General features: G+C 28.4%; 1 protein-coding gene across 5 annotated transcripts; it reads right to left on the bottom strand.

Moving 5' to 3' along the window:
- Nucleotides 1–6,778: 6,778 nt before the first annotated feature.
- On the bottom strand, nt 6,779–19,843 carry stac (C2 and C2B_Munc13-like domain-containing protein staccato). Of its 5 annotated transcripts, XM_035085642.1 has the most exons (11): nt 19,404–19,843; nt 16,175–16,336; nt 14,912–15,173; nt 10,974–11,138; nt 9,994–10,901; nt 9,677–9,826; nt 8,122–9,605; nt 7,845–7,937; nt 7,434–7,557; nt 7,159–7,352; nt 6,779–7,087 (listed from the first exon to the last, which is right to left on the bottom strand). In XM_035085642.1, exons 1-11 carry the CDS (start codon nt 19,502–19,504, stop codon nt 6,990–6,992), a joined length of 3,741 nt encoding a protein of 1,246 aa, XP_034941533.1. In that variant the 5' UTR covers nt 19,505–19,843; the 3' UTR covers nt 6,779–6,989. The 5 variants fall into 5 exon arrangements, with proteins under 5 accessions (XP_034941533.1, XP_034941538.1, XP_034941535.1 ...); XM_035085647.1 differs by lacking the exon at nt 7,845–7,937; XM_035085644.1 differs by lacking the exon at nt 16,175–16,336.
- Nucleotides 19,844–20,333: the final 490 nt, after the last annotated feature.

The following is a 20,333-nucleotide window of genomic DNA, read 5'->3' as shown; positions in this document are numbered from 1 at the left end:
TTAAGTTTCCTCACAAGTACTCAAAATTTTCTATCACATAGAAATATTTTTACTTCTAAATTTCGAAACGTAGGCTGGTCATTTTTGCACTTACATTTAGTGAAAAAATTCTCTTCTTGTATTACAAATAAATTTAGACAACTAAGCACATAGTAATTTTTTTTTTAAAGTCTTTATACTTATTTTTTCTATTTATTATTCTATAATTCATAAAAAGGCTTTCGAGGCTCATATGAATTCTTTAATTATTTCTTATAGAAAAAAACTAATTGATTTTTGACTATGATCCGGGCCAATGATATATCGGTAAAATATTCAAGCTATTAACCTATTGACGAAATACAATACCATTTACTATTTTAAGGATCTTTAAAGTAAATTGTGCATCCTTTATTGTATATACGATATGGTTATCACAATTTGCTTAAATATGTAAGTTTATTTTAAGAACAAGCAAAATTATGCTCACTAGAAAGATAGTATTAAAAATATGTTCTGAAATAAAAAAAAAAACTATAGTCTCGTGAAAATTTCACATACAGAAAGAGAAAAGTTTATTGTTTCAAGTATAAAATCATATTTGCCACGTTAGAAATACAAACTTTCTCTCAGTATAGGAAATTCAAGGATATTTTCTTTCTGTCATATTGATTATCAAGGCGCTATTTTGAAGTTGTCACATTAATTCAAAAGAGAAAGCATGCTATAAAACCGCAACTTCAATTTAATGTAAAGTTTTACGTTATTAAAACAAAGAAGCCTATCTTTATCTTGTATTTCTACAAGTTTCTCATTATACATATAACTCAAATGTAAACATTCTTGTTTAATGTCTGTTAGCAAGAACGCTTACAAGAGGAAAAATTAATTGATGGTATGATTTTTGATGTTTTGAAATATACATAAATTATTCAAACTGAATGATATTACAATCAACATAATTGTTCATGTAATTAAATATTAAGAAAATTTTTTCCGTAAAAAGTTTAAAAAAAAATTAATAGGAATTTAAAAAACTCTAAAAATAAAATATCCAAGATGTTATTTGAATACACGTTTACCGAAAAATGTCCGCTTTTCAAAAAGTTTCTATCATTCGTTGTATCTGCCATTCAACTTGATAAATCAATTGACAAATATAGATAAACGTGTATCGATGTTTCAATATTTTACCAATAAGAAAATTTATTATCTATTATAAAGTTATATTAATGCCGGTATTCAGTTTATTATATTTGTAAAAATACATTTGTCTTGACATTCAAAACTAAAATGTTACAACTCTATAAAAATAACAGCTCTAATAATTTGATTTATTTCCCAATATTTTTCTAAAACTTTTATAAAGTTCTTTAATAGTACCTATCAGATATAAAATAAAATTGTAATACATTTTTTTTATTATAATAACTTTAATCAATTTACTTTACCATAAATCATGTTGCGGCAAATTTTTTTCAATATAATTAATGAGACATATTTTACAACGATAAATGATAACGATAACATAATGATATTAAAAACAAAAAAAAACTATCTATTATCTTTCTTCATTCACATTTTTATGATTGTTTCATACTCATTTTCACCGAATCTATAGATTCGTACATACATGTTTCTTCTTTTTAAGGTAATATCCATATCAATTAATACCATAATTAAAATCTTACTATAGGAGCCAAGAAGCTTACGATTTTTTTAAGTTCCACATGAAATGGTGTCTGTAATGATTTTTTTTCATGTTTATTTTATTTGATGACTCTAATATCTAATTCATTCCCGAGTCAGAATTTTACTCTTATTTTGCCGCTGAGCCTCCTGAAAGTCAGGAGCATCAGCAGGAAAAATATAGATTTTCAGGGGGTTCAGCGGCAAAATAATAGTAAAATTCTGACTCGGGCTGTAATAAATTTATTCGTTCAATAGTTCTATAAAATTAGTTTTAGGTTGATCAACTTTACCTCCATAAATATTGTTTTTTATTATTTTGTAACGATATGTCAATGAAATCTTAATGAATATCGCAGTTAATACATAAAGGCGAAAGATTCATACGTGTATTAAAAGGAAATCAGAGTATTGTGACTGAAAACAAAATTTGAATCGCAATGAATCTGTTTGAATAACTTATCGACGTTAACCTGATAAATTTTTGAATTAAAAAATGAATAATTTTGACAAATGCTTGAAATCCTTATATTACCATTTATTGAAAGAAGTTTACCAAGAAACGGAGAGAGAATTTGATGACGAATGGAATGCATTATGAACACTCTCATGCAAAAAAAATAAATCTAATGTAAAACGGTAAATTTAATTTGTGAATTTTTTTATTATATCAGTAAAATTAATTCAAATCGAATATTTATTCACCTCAATGTAGAAATAATTATCATTATACAATCAATTTTATTATGCATATAAGTTGCTCACCTACGCTCCATTTCTTGAATTATTTCGAATGATGATGATAACTATTATTATTAGGTATATTATTGTTATTGTATTACTATTATAGGAGTATTTACATCGAGAGCTCGATGAAAATAAAGGAACTGAGAAAATTTTTAAAAAGAGATTATCTAGATCATTGATGGAAAATGGAGTTACACAGATTGATCATACATTATTAGCTCTTGCATAACATTCATTCAGTTTATTTTAATTATAAGGATTATTATAAATTAATCGAGTTGTATAAATGTAAATATATTTATGATCTAATATTGTTTCAAAAAATTCCTCATCATATGATAAATATGATTCATGAAAAATCACCCATATGATTAAGTAAAGAAAAATTTCTCTTGATGTTGTTTCTTATGCGGATTGGAGTAAAAATAGACTAAAATTATGTACCAAAATTATAGATGGATGAAAAAAGTGTAATAACATACATATAACTTACCTTTACAAAGTGTTCGCAAGAAATGAACACGTCTTGTCACGCAAGAACTGGTGCTGACCGCAGTAAAGTTTTTCTAGACCAGTGCTAGAGATGTAGATCTCATTACGCATGAGAGACACATAAATCTTTTGAGCATATTCTTGATCTGACGTTGAGCAATGTCATCACGAACGAAACTTAAAAAGACTGGTAACTTGAATGAATTAAAAACGTAATCATTTGTGTTGAACGTGACCGAGGTTTGATAGAAACTATTACTGATCGACAATTGACAAGGTAGAAGCATAAAAAGGAAGAGAAAATCGCGGGAAGCCACGTGGATACCACAGGACCCGAGGGCGCGTACGACCAGACGATAAATTGGCATTAAATCGGAATTACGATCGTATTAAGCATTTATGGCGTTGGCGCGTGTCTACGCAGGTCTGGTGAGGATTAGAGAGCCTTTTGCCCAGCATTTGGATATGTTGCCATACAAAGAAAAATTTCCGGTTGCTGCGAAGCATTGTAACTCTGTTTCTGCAACGGTCTTAACTTTTGTTATGACTATGAAAAAAAATTGTTACTATTTTAAAATAACTTAGCAGCTGCTGTAGGAAAAAAACTTTACTCTTTTAAAATGAATGACTCTTCTAATACGTTAAACAATGGCTGATAAAACAGTGGTTTTCTCCCTCAACGCTAAAAGAGATGTATTATAAATTTGAAGCCTTTGTCTATTATATCTATTACATCGTAGTTCCTAAATTGATGAATCGATTTCCATGTAATGTCTTTTACTCGAAATCTGATTTAATCAAGATAATTTGTAGCCTTGATTAATGATAATTATTTGAACTATTTTAAAATCATCAGCTTATAAAATAGTAAATCTAAACAATTTAATTAGCAAAATTTAAATAATCATCTGTGATTATTTTATTATGAATTTGTAAAGTTTTTAATACTAGTTAAATCTATATTTTATTTACTTTAGTGATAGATTATAGCTTCTTTAATTCAAAACAGTAAAATGTTTATTTGTATTTTCATCTTATATGCTGGTACAAATTTTTATTAGTTATTTCGTTCATTGTTAGAGGTGAATTTTATTGGTTTAATAAGAAGATAAAAGTAGCGTTTGGGTTGACTGAACGTGAAAAAATCAGGTATGTTCATGAATATTCATTAAACAATTATTGTGCAAAAATAACATGATTATTGCATAATTTGTCACGAATATAAATTAATTTTCTTTTTTCATGATTAATAATTAACTGATATTTTCTAGTGGTTGTTTTTATTGATTTTTTAATACATAAAAAAAAACATTATTTGTTGAGTTGATTTTCACTGATTTTTTTACAGAGTATACACACCAAGCATATTAAGTCTTTTAGATAATCAGTCGATTTTAGACTGATTATATAATACATTATTCGTGAAAAATGATGCATGTATACACAATGCACTTAAGATACTCTTTATGTATAGTATACCCTTTCTATTAGTGAAAGGTGATCGATTCAATTGAAATCGTTTGTACGTATAGTAGGTATTATTCCTCAGATGAGTGCATTGAGTTCAGCCTCATAAAATAATTTATTAAGAGTGAAGTGGTAGACAGTATACATAGGAAGTGTATCAATATATTTTATTCTCAAATCCCATTCCATCATTCTACATATCAGTTTTTTTATTATCTGAAACTTGAATCGATTGTTGATTGGTACTAAATTTTATACCAGGTTAAAGTACACTTGGTCCCAGGGAGTGAATACTGATTTACATCATGTCCATGTATACACACATGGCAGATATGTTTTCTGTGCTTATGCTAATTTTTTGTGTCTTTCAAATGCAAGCGAATCATCGAGGGGTGTATCAGACGTCCGTACAAATCATTGTGTCACCGGCTTGACACTGTCACTAAGGATTAACATTCAGCCTCTCACCCGCTTTTTTTGAATCCTTATTCAAGCAAACAGAGTCCTGTAGAAAATAATGACATAGGCGTCACTTTAAACGTATAAACACAGTTCCTTGTATTACAGATCATCGAGGGTCTTTTTGAAAGTAATTTTTTCTATAAGTTTTACATTACAAATATAAACGTCTAAATGGATTATGTGATTGTTACATTTAATTCTCTAATTCAAAAAGTCGATATAGATTTACAGCCTTCATTTTGTTGTGATATGTATCAATGAATCATAATTTTAAATCGATTATAAATGCATGTATCAATTTGATCGATGACACTCTAAATAGAACTATTATAAGCCTTGAAATCGCCGGTTGGACAAAAGCGATTCTCATCAGTTGGCAGTCATTGTTGGCTGATCGTTCCGACGTTGAAGTATCGATCAACGTTCCCTGTAATTACGTATTGTCTGTACAAATACCATATCCTGGATAGTGGAATCTGCATCGCGTTTAGAATTGCTTTGTACCGCTAGTGAATAATGCTCCGCGCCTAATGGCAATCCAGACCACACAGTCGGAAGTAAACTGTCATCTCCTCATTTCACAACACACTCCAAGTAAAAAATATGACAATTCATTATGAAAATTCTCTTCCAACTACAAAAAAATTTGGTGATTATTACAAATAATATGGAAGGTCAGCTTTTACTGTATCATATTTCATATTTTCTTAAGCAAGTCCAAGTGAAATATAACAATAACAAAACACCAAGTTTTTATTTTTTCCAATTAACAGACATTATTTACAGTATTCCATTAAGTTTATTAATAAACTCTGTTCGTTGATGATCCATGATTAATTTTTCAATTGGAGTAAAATATATTTAATTATCTATTCATTGTCATTGAATACTTTTGTACTGAACGCTGATTATTGTATCAAAGTGAAATTGTTGAAATGAATATTTAGTGAACAAGTATCTTCAAAATTAATAATTAATTATAATAATAATGGAATAATCTTCTCATGTTGATAAAATTTGAAAATTAAACTGTATGAACATTTCAATAAAAATAAACTACTAAAAGACGTGTGAAGAAACCATCACAAAATTAATAGCTCAAGTGATGTTCTTAGAATTTAACACAATAATTTCCTACCAGTTCACCTTGTTTCATGTTATTAATCGAGTATTCAAAATTAATGTTACCTTTGTTATAGAAACTCATTCGTGTAGATAATAGTAGTCTTGATCTATATATATATATATATACGTAGTTTAATATTATGCTACTACATCTCGTACACTTCAGTTTGTATGATAGAAATTCTTGTATGTTACCTGTTATCAAATCACTACGAAATTTTAGGTAAAGAGCGAATTCAATTTGTCTGGAATTTCTAAATTATGTCATCTAATATTTTTATCAAGTAGCAAAACTTGAAAAGATATAAATCGTAGATTTTTAGAGCAATACTTAAAATTTTTATTGATTTCATATGAAATTGCATATTTCAATAGGAATTTTTATGGATCTATAAATTAATAATAATATTATGAAATATTGTGTTCATTTTACTACAAAACGATTGAATTATCAAAGGATAATATTAATTTAATTATTGATTGGATAAAGCAATTAAAGGCAATTAATTATTCGAAACCCTTGAAGAAGACTAAAAAAATCAATACATATATGAAAATATAGTAACTAAAGCTATTATGTTATCGTTCATAATTTGCAATTACAATTTGCTTAACATCTAGATAATTTTGAAAGCATTTATAAATTATTGTGATAAGATTGTCGTCGTCGGTATGAAATGAATATATTGTAGTAGTTGAAATTCTTGATAAATTTAGTTTGATGGCGCCACATCACGGTGTGAGGTATTTATTTATTGTTCCCATACATTAAAAATTATGGACATTGTATATTTTACTTTCATGAAAATGAATAAACTGCTATAGAAGAATTTTTTATTAAAGGTCACAAATATAAATTTAGAATATTTACAATTAAACTACAAAAATGTTATAACAATTGTTTTTTATCGCTGCTATTACTTTCTCTACAAGTACAATTAATCATATTTAAATTATTTTGTCTAAAAATGCATTGTTATTTACAAGAACTGAGAAATATTTTAAAAACTTAAGGCCACTGAATAAAATTATCTGGTTGTATTTAATTTTGTATTAAGTTTTGAAATAAAATCCATTGCTTGATTGTCTCCTTTGCGATGCTCTAAAGCTCGAATGATATCAGTAGCTGAAAAATATCAATTTAGTATTCAAATATATATTAAAAAAGAATTTTATATTAATCAAAGATATGATTACCTTTATCGGTTGGACGTGACAATTTCAAATGTATTTGTTGTAAAGATTCCAGAGAAGTATCATGATCAGTTTCAGATATTTCATGAAACGACAAAAATGCTTCTGCCATAAACTTTGTTCGGAGAAAATCTTTGTCTTTCACTTCAAATACTACAATTGCATCTTCAATGTTTCTTTGTTCAGAAGTCAAAGGACTGTCAGAAAAAAAGAACAATTCAACAACATGTACGATTTAAATCAAATCATTTTGTATGAAAATCGATTTTTTTACTTACATGTTAAAAATTTCATCAAAAAGAGGGAAGAGAGTTTCTTTTTGCACATGAGTTTTTGGTACTTTGATATCATTAAACTTTTCTTCAGGTAGTAATCTCACTTTGACGTAAGGATCGCATTTTCCTGTAATATAAAGAAAAATTTTAATTAGAAATTTTTAAAAAATTCTCCAGAAAAACCTTTGAAATCCTATGTCAACAGAGCATGCATGGCAATGGATACAAACTATGACCATATCAGATTCAATAGTCCCCATGTACATTCACAATACTATTGATATTTTTTTTTTCTTAACCATGCAACCTGTATTTAAACTTAATTTATCTATTTGAGAGAATAAACTGGGCAGGCATGATAAAAGATATGACATAGAGGAACATAATTATTAGTATCCCACTTGCTTTACATACTTGTCTTCATCTCTTTGAGTTTACGTTTAGGTAGATGTTTAGTTTTTGAATGTAGTTTGCGCTCAAGAGTAGACAGCTTTCCTATTAAATCGCCTATAAATTGAAAGAAAAAATCATTCGCGATATTCTAAGACTTTCTCTGTATTTAACCGAACGAAGACATCGTCGAATTTTGCCAGCTTTTCAGTTTTTCACTAAAAATCCATCAGCAAGCGGAGTATTTAACTGCATTCCCTGTTTTTCTCAAGTCTAATAATGCTATGTTAATCTCACTTACCATTACTATCCATAGCTCGTAGATTTCTTGCATTTAGGATTTGCACATTCAATGAATTGCTAATAAACTGAGCTCGAACTGTGAGCATTCCACATAAGGGTTCATCAATTTTTTGCTGTTCTTCAAGTCTTTCCAATGTATAACGATGAATTAATTCAGCTGTCTCAAGTCCATGCAACTTTAAAAGTCGTTCAATTTTCTCTAGAACTTGAACGTTGGCTTTTTCATCTGCTCCAAGATTGAAGAATCGAATCAATGTGTGAAGGGTACGATGCAAATTCGAATAAAATGAGGGTGGTCTCCTTTTTTCAAGGTTAGAATGAACTAATTTATACAGTGTTTGCGACATGATTTCCCAAATGACTAAAAGAACTCTATCAAAATTATCTTCATTTAAGTTATCATGTAATGTAGTTATATTAGAATCTAGATACTGCAATAATCGATCCATTGCATTACTTGTGGTATCAATAAGTTCAGCACCTTCCATCAGATATCTACTCATGGCAGGCTGCATTTTATTTGCAACAACCTCTAACAAATCTATTATCTTATTCATTACAGTATCTGTAGCATTATTAATAATCAGTTGCAGAGTTTGTCTACAACGATCTGCTTCTTGTTGAGTTTTATTTTCACTTAGAGAGTCAATGATGCCTTGCAATCCTAAATCATTAGCTAATGGTCCAATTGACGTTCTTATATAATCAATATTATTGATTGCAAAGCACCAAGCAGTAGATACTTCAAACTTTTTATCATAAACACTGCTGCTGTTTTCAGATTCTTGATGTTGTTGATCTACTTTTTCAGCTTTCGATGCCATCATATCAGCATAGGAAATCGAACATTTACAAATATCATCTATTATCTTTGCTATAAATGTATACGATCCTTCAATATCAGGCCACGCTAATTGATTCCAAAAGACTTTTATTTGATAGAATATTGTCAAAGTATCAACAGCACTAGAGCTATATTGGACACTCGAATCTACAGGCTGAAGAGTATCAAATTCTACTGCTCGCTCGATTCTTCTCAAAGCTTTATATACAGCTATATCTAGCCAATGTGATACTCCGGCTCTGAACCATTCATGGTAGTTTAAGATTTTCATGTATTCTAGACCATCTAAACAAAATACTTTACTCATCGTAGCATAACGTTGAAGGGAAAGGTAGAGCTCAAATAAAGTTGTACCAAGTATTAATTCAGCATCATCATTACTGTCAACTTCAATTCTCTTTAGTCTGAGACACACATCTTCAACAATAATCATGCACATATCAGTGATTCTCTTTTCATACATAATATATAGAGTTCTTGCATAAGGAAAGTTGATTTTTTTGATGAATAATTTGTCGTAAACTTCCATTGCTCTTTGAAGATCAGCCCGGACTAACTGGATTACTTTGATATGGTACTTTAATGCATCATCATCAGTATCACTTTCTGGGGAATTATTATTTAAAATATGATCAAACCTGTAAATAGATATGACGTTTTAAAGCTCATGATAATAATTATCTTGTAATTAAATGATTATAACAATTACCATTCAGCTCCACCTTGGATTACAGTATATTCTAATGCTTTCATAACATCTACTTTTGTTTTATCAGGCTCTGGAAACCAACCAAACATTTTTACTGGAAATAACTCAAAATCATCTGGCACCCGAAGTGAAGCAATTGATGATAAAGTACTGAAAAAAGAGAAAAATTTAGTCCATCTAAAATTGTATTACTTTGTTTGTTCTCAGTATATAAAAGAATACTACATTAAATTTGGAAGCAATTTTCATGACCAAAAGAATAATACTAAGTAGCTATGAATCATTACTCCAAGTAAACTATGGTATTATTTACTTACCTTAGAACAGCTCCCATTTGTGTCATCACATTTTTATCCCCAGCAGAAAGTCTTCTAATTTTTCTAATGCTATTGAGACAAGAATAAAGAATTTTTCTTGTAGCATCCCAAAATAATTTCTCTTCGTCTTTTGAAAAAAGTCCATTTTCCACAGGTCTTATAAAATCCACTGCAAGTTTAGAGAATACGGAGTAGTGAATGGGATGTTGTTGATGAATTCTAGAGTACTCAACCCATTGGGCTAATGCAACAACACGCGCTAATAATCCTCTTTGTGCACTGTGCTGAAGAATAAGAGCCTCGGCTGCTGCTGACCACCGTCCACACCAGCAATACTTTTCAACTTTTTCTGTTTCAAGTTCATGAAGAAGTAAAATTCGAATAAGATATCTATGTTCTTGTGCTGCTACTTGAGTGTTATGTTCAGCACTAAAAGCAAGTCTCAGTCGTACTACACCTCGTCTTTTGGATTTATTTTTTTTTTCAAGAGAATACCATGTTGTATGTCCAGTTACGGGAATGTCTTTCAGAGGTATTTTACATCGACCGATAAATTCATTATCATGACTGCCAGTAGTTGCAGTTACTGCAATTTCTTTGGCTAATTTAACTAAACCTCTAACACCTTTTACATCTTTTACTTTACTCATTTTCTCTGGTACCGTTTCAGCTGCATCAAAATCCCATACTTCAAGACACAGAGTATCATTCTCTGCATCGTCTAATGGAAGTTCAAAGTGTTCTTCCCACACAGGAGTTAATGTGGAGGTTTTGACAGCTGTGTTATACCTTCTAGTTGGTGCAGACTCCAGATACAGAGCACAGAATGGATCACTTTTGCCATTAGAATCTTTAGAGACCAGCTCCTTTGCTTCGATTACCTCCACATTGAGATGCATTACAGGTGCCTAGGAATAGAATATCATTTGTAAAAATATTTCTTCTGATATTTTAATCTATAAATTTATATAAAAACATACCTCCATATTTTGTGTTTCCTCCAAAACTTGCATGTGTGTTTCATTATCAACCTTGAAAGCTTGCTGCAGATGGTTCAGTAGAGCTTCCCGGCCGCATTCATTAGACACATCATAGCCGATTTGATGTTGCGTCATATAAACAAGCGCAGTATAAAGTTCTTCAATCTATGAAATGAAAACACATAACTTTTGTTTATTTTTCAATGTAATTAACACATATTTAAAAATATTAAATAATAAGTTAAATGAATTATTTTAATGTTTATATCAAACATTTATAAAAAAATTGTGGAAAATTCATCATGTTTCCATACCTACATACTTTTTCCAGGCTTTTCTAAATACGAGTAAAAATAACTTTATTAATTATATATTTATACAAAATAATTACATTCTATTAATATGATAGTAGCTGTATATTAGTTGAATATAATATAACAAATCCATAATCTTATGAAAGATTTGTGTTTAATAATCATTTATCAAAACAATTAGATATCTAACAGAATAGATTATTTGTTGAAATACTTTATACAAACAATTTCAAGGACATTCTACAAACATAATAAATTTTTAATCGGGTCAATTGGTTTATATTATCTTACCGTCATTGCTTGAAGAATCGCATGGGTTTTTCGTTCTAATTCAGCCTTTGGTATACCCCGAAAGGTGTTCTTATTGTGGATGACAGAATTCATCCTCATTAATGTTTTCGTCACCACCATTATTATGAGTTAATTAGTTTATGTATGTCTACACAATGAACAATAGATGTAAATTGCATTATTTACGAAGAAGTTTTTTAACTTTATCTTTACAATTATTTTATTTTTTATAGTTTTGATGATTTGAATGATTAATAAAGAGAATTACTATATTCAATATATGACTAGATTACTTGAAAAAAAAACACAGCTGCTGAATAATAAAGACAATAACTTATTTCTCAGTACATCTGGTACAGAATTATAGTAAGATTTAACTTTGATCGTATGATTTAAGATTTTTTCTAAACTCTATACCGAAGATGATCACTTGCACTATTTCTAACTCTAATTGATCGTCAAAGCCATCATATTGAATACGATGATGAGCCTTGTCTCTGACCTTTCTACCGATAATCCTCGACCAATGACCCCCACTTTTCGTCGTGCATATCCGATTATGACAGTGCTCAACTTCAAATTCTGTATGATTGTCATTGAACACTAAGTATAAAATTAGTCTGTTATAGCTTTTCGAGTTAATAGTACCAAAAAGACTTAAAATAAAATTATTTTCAAATAATACACAATCATCTCGTAATAAACTGTTAATAATATTAAGCAGCTATTAGTTTTTCTGAAAATTAATTCGAAAATAAAAAACTATGAATTCAGCTATTATAAAGTTGCCGTTAACTTATATTGACATAAAAACTTGATGAAATTGAAATAATAATTTATAGTGTATGATTCGATAGATATTGTGTAAAATGTCAATTAACAAGCATAATTAAAACAATCTATAAAATAATTGTATCGTTTTATTGGCTCAGCTATTAGAGTATGTGTGAATGCTGTGATCAACGTCTTTAAATAGTTGACTTCTTGCCATTCAATTCTTTAAAAATAAAAGAAAAAAAAAATAAAAGCTATAGATACCCTCAGAAAGTAGATAGCGTAGTAAAACTTTACGACAAATATATATTTTCGATGTTATAACACGTAATTTTTGGCACAAATATAGGTGAGCAGGTGATTTAGAGTAAGGTATCTATCGTGAAGTGGGCCGCATCCCGTTTAAACTAGTGAGTTGAATGTATAACTGTGGCACATTCATATGTTCCAACAATTGTGTCCAATGAAAGTTGATATACCGACAATTAGCTGATTGACTATCAAGGCATCTCCAAGGCACATTATTATACATTCAATGAAATTTTTTTTCTTGTTTATTTAGTGACGGCTTGAATTGCATCGTTTAAAACTTTATCATTCAAAGTACTCGTAATTTATTATTTTGCTTGACATAAAAAACTTTAATTATTACTAGCAGAGAATTACAGATTTGAAAAAAAATTCAAATAAAAATGGATGTATATCTTTAAGACGTAAAAGTTAAAAACAACAGAATTATTTTCTATTTGAAAAACAGCGAAATATTTAAAGATGATTATGAAAGACTTTAGTGAAAAAGTGCCGAAAATAAAAGACTTACTACATATCGGAGTCTAAATTATTTTTAAACAGAAAATTTCCGGTAATATAGTTATATTGAAATCAATATGGTCATTACAATAACAGATATCATTTGATTTCTAAAGATCACTTGTACATATCACAGATTGAATAACAACTTAAATAAGCATCTTTAATTCTGACTAACTCCACGTGTGATGAGCTTCATTCACTCCCTTTGATCTTGAGAAGCTTACAGTTGTATTAATCGTTATTGTGATGAAGTGGATTAACAAGAGGAGAGAATAAAAAAAATAAACAAAAGATGTTAAATGCTTCAAGATAGAGACGTAACCAAGTCTAACTTAACACTGCCAGGAATAGATGGACCGAGCTACACATTTGTCAGTGAATCCTCGTGGTGGTGTTTCACCACGTACGTCACTCTTATATGAACGCAAGCGCACTAACTTAATATATCTGAAGATGAATCCCAGCATCTCCCAAAGCACAGTTTATACCGACCTAATACCCTTGGTCACGCTGAGATTTATGCCACTATTTCTTGTCTCCTGGGATTCACTGTCTCTTGGAATAGTTACCCTTGATCCGAATTCACTAAACATTTCATTTATCATCAAATACTTGTATTTAATAATTGTAAAATGGTTATTGATAATAGATATATAAATTAGATATGCATTATTAAAATGCCGTTTAAATTAACAATTTATCTGCAAATAAATAATCAATGCAGAATTTAATTTATCTCTTTCGCACGAGTTTCATATTACCATGCACTTGACTGCAATGAATGAGTATAGTTTTCATCAAACAGTTGATGCTTTGTCGATACAATTTAGTACAATTCATTCAATGAATTGCAGACATATTATAGTTTACGATCATTTCAAAAATACACTTACATCGTCTATGTCTATGGCACTGTGTCTAATTGTAATTAACATGATAACGATCATTTTACAGATCAATCATTTAAAATAAATTATACATTTGTTCTACGTCTGATATTGTTACTCTGTTAGAACATGCTCATAAATTTTTATTAAGTATATGTATAATAGTAATGACAAATATTCATCAGAAATGCATACATTTATTAGATATTTATATGAAAAAAAAAGAGTCAGACATTTTGATAACTTCTTTTTTTATTTTTTGCAAATTAAATTCATGAAACTGGATGAAAGACTAAGATAGCTAAGTAGCTATTACAGCCCTTATTTATGTTTAGGTGTAAGCTGAAGTAGGATTTCGGTATTAAAGAAATATTCTGAAGTAGAGAAAGCAAAAGTAATAAAAATATTAATGTTGATAATGTTAAAGATTGTGACAAATTTTTTGAGTTTTCGATGTAAATGCATCATAATGAAATGATTAAGTATTTCATAAAAATCTACATAGAAAGAAGGATTCAGAGAAATTTATACAATAAAAAAACAATGTTTATATCACGTCTATAATTAATTTCAATAGAGGACATTCTATGACTTAATCCCATTATGAATTCTGTAATATATCCTAATTACATCTGAAAATGAAACATTCAGATTTACTTTTCTTGAATTATTTATTAAATTTGTTGATGAATTACAAACCAACGAATATAAATTATTACAAAAGTGAAATGGTGGATTAATCATAATTAATTTAAAATTTTCTGTTTGATAAATATCTTCCTTTTTTTGAATATTTTTTGATGAGTATGAAGGCTATTACCTTTTTACCAGAAAATTTATTGAATTACTTTTTACTTACATTCCAGCCAACAGAGCTGACAACGATGTCGCGAGCTTGTTCATTTTCATCTCGATCACTGTCAGATTCGAGTAAAGCTTCAGTTGGCTCTTCAATGCTTCCTTCTTCACTGATCACATCTTCTTCTTCTTCTTCTTCATCATCATCATTATTTTTATGAGATTTTATAGGTAAAGGACCTTCTGCAAGTTCTTGAGCACGAACTTTTTCTGCTAACAAAGTTCCCAAGTTCTCGAAAAATCCTCCGTCGGATTCTTGAATCCTGTAAATTGTTAATTAATCCTTTTAGTATCCTCAAATATTTTATTCTCTAGACACTAAAATAACTATTTAAACGACTATTCGATATGTTTGGATTTCACTAACTTTTGATAAGAATAACACACATATAAATAAAATGTATTTTTAAAATATATACACATACATATCTGTATTATGTGTGAATGTATGATATACATGGTTCAATATATATTGATGCATATGTAAAGATGTATAATTTAAAATGTTTAAAAAAATATTAACAATCAAGTATATTTGTCACCAATTGTTGAAATCAATTGTGAAACAAAATTAACATTACATAAGTGAATGATTATTATTTAAAGTAATTGACAAAATATTCTGATTGTTTAACGATAGAATGATCATTCTACATTCTGTATTTCAATATTTTTACTAAACAAAACTGTAAACATTAATAAACTATTTAATTAAATAATTGCAAATTATCATTAAATTGATTTGAAATATAAATAATATTGTGCAAACCAAAGTTAAGAAGAGTGATGTATCTTATTTGTTACAAACAATTTATAAGTATTCATATTTGATATTTCATAGAAATTAAATTTTTTTATTTTAAACACAATCGAAATTTTCAATTGTTGACGTTAATCTATATATCAAGTATATGTATATGTTGTGCATATTGAACGAATATATGTGAGAACATATATAATCGAATATATGAAAAATGACAAAAAGCAATATATTTCAACTCGCAATTTATACATGATTATTTATCGGCATACATAATTCATATATTTTTACATATATTCTCAACATGGCTATCATTTCCATCGGGGTTAATATTATATGCTATTAATTGAACTAAAACACATTATAATTAATGTAGAAACTATTTCTAATAAGCCGTGCACTACATGTATAACTAACACACATTCGATTCGTAAATTTAGTAATAAATAAACAGCACTAAACATTTAATCCATTTGGCAATTAACAATTGTTCTATGGTATCACCTTTTATGGATAAAGTTGTGAGCAACAAACTTCCAATATATAGATCCTACGGTCACCGGTTTATTTTCAGGTCTCTGGGTCATTCGAATGGCTGCTATTGCATAATAAGGGTGCTTGGTGTCACATTTTTGAAAATGAGCCATTTTGTATTTATCCTTCAGCCTTTGACATAAATCCACGTTATCAATTTAGTAATAATTCCATATCACTTATTACCATTCATTGTATTGCCCAATTTTTATCCAAATAAAGTATTGACGAAATAGTTTTAACTAATTTTAATCACTACTTCTTTTCTATACTGGTCAAATGAAATGTTAATACTTAAAGAAAAGCTTGAAAAAGACTGATTTTAAGTATTTCCTTCCAGACAAGCTGGTGCTGAAGTGTAGTTGGAGGTGTACAAATGTACAATGCAAGTCTTACAGACTCGAGAAATTGATTCTCGTGATAACGATAATAAATTGACTAAATGTCTGGCTAAGTCCGAAGAAAACTTGAGAAATGGCTAAGTGTATTCCGATTCAGATAAATAGATATCAGAATGATTAATTATCTAAGGAGTTTAACGTATCATTCAACTTTTTTATTTATTTACTTAGATATTCTACACCTTTATAACATGTGTGATTGTCACGTTTATAGAAAATTTATTTTGTGTATTTAGTGACACATTGTCAATGACTTTCCCAGTTTATTCGTAATTAGAGATTCAACAGAATCATTAAAGAATAATTAAATGAATATCTCGCCTTGAATTAAATACAAGAAATAAAATGAATATAATGGTTATTGTTTTTTAATAACTAAGAAATCATTGATTTATATGAAAGAATTATTTTTGGATCCTCATACAATCTATAACTGACCTAAATTTCATTTTTAAATAGTATTAAACTATGTCAATAAGTTTCTAGAAATAATCAAGAAGTCGTAAATCACCAAGTTTAGCAAACAATAGTTCGAAAATCGGCAGTCATTCACCGGATAATTTTTTTCTGCTCAATGAATTTTCGATAAATAATTTACGAAATTAATAATAGAAATAATGAAACCGTGCAATATTATGAGAATAAAAGTTGAGTTTTTTTATATGTATTTCTAATGGATCATGTAAATGAAAAGAATATTACTATGTTATAAAAGCAGAAAAATGTGATAAAAATTTAAGTTTTTGTAATAAATGTAGTATATTATTATTATTTTTATGAGAATTCACTGAAACAAAATGAAAAAATATTCATAAAAATCCTGAAATGTGTATTCAACTCAGTTTTCAAAGGAAAAGGTTGAAATTCTTCAACAAAATTGCAATTTTCAGACCCACTATAATTTCTATTATTGGAATTGAGGTAGCTTTACTAATATACCAAAGTAACATTCACTATTATATCTTTATTCGTTCAGCAGAAAGCAGTTCAATAGTCTACAAAATAAAAGTAATCAATCAAATGTTTTCAAGATGATTTTTTAAACGTCTACCAAGTTGATGTAATATATCACAGAACTGATAAACTGTGTAGTTGGCTTTTGCAAAAATATTTTTCACTTTATAAACCAAGCTCAATAGCATACTATCAACTATCATTTTTTCGTACAGATGCATGAATTCATTGAACAAAAAAATTTAATGATAAGTGTATTAAAGATAAAGAAACAAATTTAAAAAGATTTCAAAAGACGAATGGATGTTTTAACAAACATTGCTTTATGATGATAGTTGAAGTAATAATTTATAATACTAGTATTTTCAGGCGTGTTTTCGCGCTCGTCTTGTTAAATTACACTCAAAAACTTAGGAATAATTTTATATCAATCATATTAGAAAAACTGATTATCTATTTTTTCTTAAAGCAATCACATTTTAAATAAAAGGTCCTTATTAGCTAATTTCATGCCTTTCACGCACTTTATTACAGAGAAAAATACAAAAAAATCATAACTTCTGGAGTTTTAAATTATTGAATTTTAGGTCACCTCGTTAATGACACCTACTCAAATCAATCAACTATTCCTGCAATTATATTATAATTTATTTATATATATTACACAGCAAGTATGTATGCTAGATCTCACTTATAGTTAGCTTAAATGATATATTAAGTGAATCAATTTTAATTCTAAATAAATTACAATTAAGTAACTATCCTTTTATATTGTCTTCAGTGATTAAAGTTTAGATTGAATTTATAAATTAAGAAAATATTTCAAAATTAAATTGTATCTTTATAATTACAAATAGATAATTCATTTTGATTTAAATCAGGTTAAAAACTCTTCATTTATACATAATATCACTATTTCAGTCAATTAAAACATGTATTTCAACGTGTTCACTCATTTTGATTCGGGTTAGTAAAATTTTAATTAAAAAAACTTAGAAAAAAGATATTTGGAAGTCGTGTCAGGTGATATTTAGACGTTTACTTCAGATTCAACTTGAAAAAAGTTTTCTAAGAATTCTTATATAGCAAAGTTTGTGCTTTTTTTTAACTTCTGTTTAGACGAGTTGGCGTCATTGGCATCATTTGACAAACTAATTAGAATGGGTACTCCCTAAATATATTATTGTATGTTCATAATGTTTGTTACTTTGTTTATTTTTCTGTTATAGTGCAAATAAAATATTTGTGTAAATAAAATGTATATAGTATGTATTGTATTAATTACAATGTACTTCACTTGTTTTATGATGTGTGAACATAATAGTATGAATATAAATCATAAATGACCTTCATATAACGATCTGTAAGGAGTTCCAGCCTCCTTTTATAATTTTCAAGAATGTATGTGTGTCAGACATATGACCATTCGTTGGTATTTATTCATACTCATACGATATGTGATTTGAATGGACCAAAATTGATATCAAACTTTCTATTTCAAACATTTGGATGGATACTAATGCTTTCCAAAGCTTATTAATAGACATACTTTAGTTGAAAGTCTGTCTGGACTACGTCATATGCAAAATGTCTTGACGTCGGTATGTGTATTCAAAATTGACTCAAGTGTTACCTGCAGGAATTCCGGAATGACATCATTTATCATCAATTGACGTCACGATTAAATTTAATTCAGTTTCTTGGATTATCAATGAACATTAGCGATAAAAAATCGATTGTATTTATCATAAAATGATAATAAATTTAAACAGAAACAATATTAGTTTCTAAATCTAACTTTGACTTTTTAGATTCTGTTTATTATCAAACATATCATTATTTACCTGATCTCATGTTCACTTTTTTCTTTTATTCCTGCATCTTTGAGCTCTTTTTCTCTGATAATTTTCTCGTAAAATCCTTTCCACATATCTTCTTCATTCATTTTGGAAGTGTGAATATCAATTATATTATTAATTACAACAATTATAATACTTTAATTACAGCTTCAATTTGAAGTGATGAATTGCTCCAAGCGGATCCACAGTCATGAACACTATACAGATATTTATTTACTATTTTACATGTAATTATTAACTCTTTTTTCAAATAGTAATGACAATTTTTTAACACTTTCAATCAAATAATATCTTTTTAATGCCTAGATATAGATAAAATAATTTAACGTGCACAACACAAAGTAATGATTGTATTTATGCAGATGTAAGTAAAGATTATTTTGGGCCAAGGATGCCGGCTGTCAGACATCCACTGGCTGCCCAAACAAGTAGATAAAGTTGGTACAAGCAAAATGAATCAGTAGAATAGTCTGTTCATGTCAGATGGCACCACTAACTGGTCAATTTTCCCAGCTGATTCATAAAAATGGTATTTCTGATGTTACCATAAGTTGTTACCACAATTGTTATTGATCAACACTAACTTTATTTTCTTTTTTAAATATATTGTAAAATATATGTGTGTCCATCTATAGATGGATTGACTAACGACAGTTTGTTAATTGATGACAATTGCTTGACGATGGGATTGTTTATAGCAACGAGGGGAGAGTTGTTTATCTCCAGTTTAGGACTGAGATTAGCTAACTTTTGACGTCTTGTCTTTGATTCTCTATTTGAATCTGTCATTTTTAATAAACTGACTTTTAATATTAGTTGTTCTCATTCTATTATTTTACAATATATTCATCAATTCATCAGGATCATGAAGAATAACTTCAATAACTTATATGGAAAATTAATAATAAAAGTTTT

The sequence above is a fragment of the Chelonus insularis genome, unplaced genomic scaffold (assembly GCF_013357705.1).
Source record: "Chelonus insularis isolate UGA/USDA-ARS -01 unplaced genomic scaffold, ASM1335770v1 contig_3_pilon, whole genome shotgun sequence".
In the NCBI taxonomy this organism is placed as follows: Eukaryota; Metazoa; Arthropoda; class Insecta; order Hymenoptera; family Braconidae; genus Chelonus; species Chelonus insularis.
This window is presented reverse-complemented; position numbering and strand designations above follow the sequence as displayed.

What these genes read in the sequence shown, in the direction of transcription:
- stac (XM_035085642.1), bottom strand. Translation starts at nt 19,504, where the DNA reads ATGAATGAAGAAGATATGTGGAAAGGATTTTACGAGAAAATTATCAGA. An exon ending in CACAACTTTATCCATAAAAG is followed by an intron (nt 15,174 to 16,174) that starts GTGATACCATAG and finishes AACAATTTACAG; the next exon opens with GATTCAAGAATCCGACGGAG. An exon ending in ACTCAAAGAGATGAAGACAA is followed by an intron (nt 7,558 to 7,844) that starts GTATGTAAAGCA and finishes TTTATATTACAG; the next exon opens with GAAAATGCGATCCTTACGTC.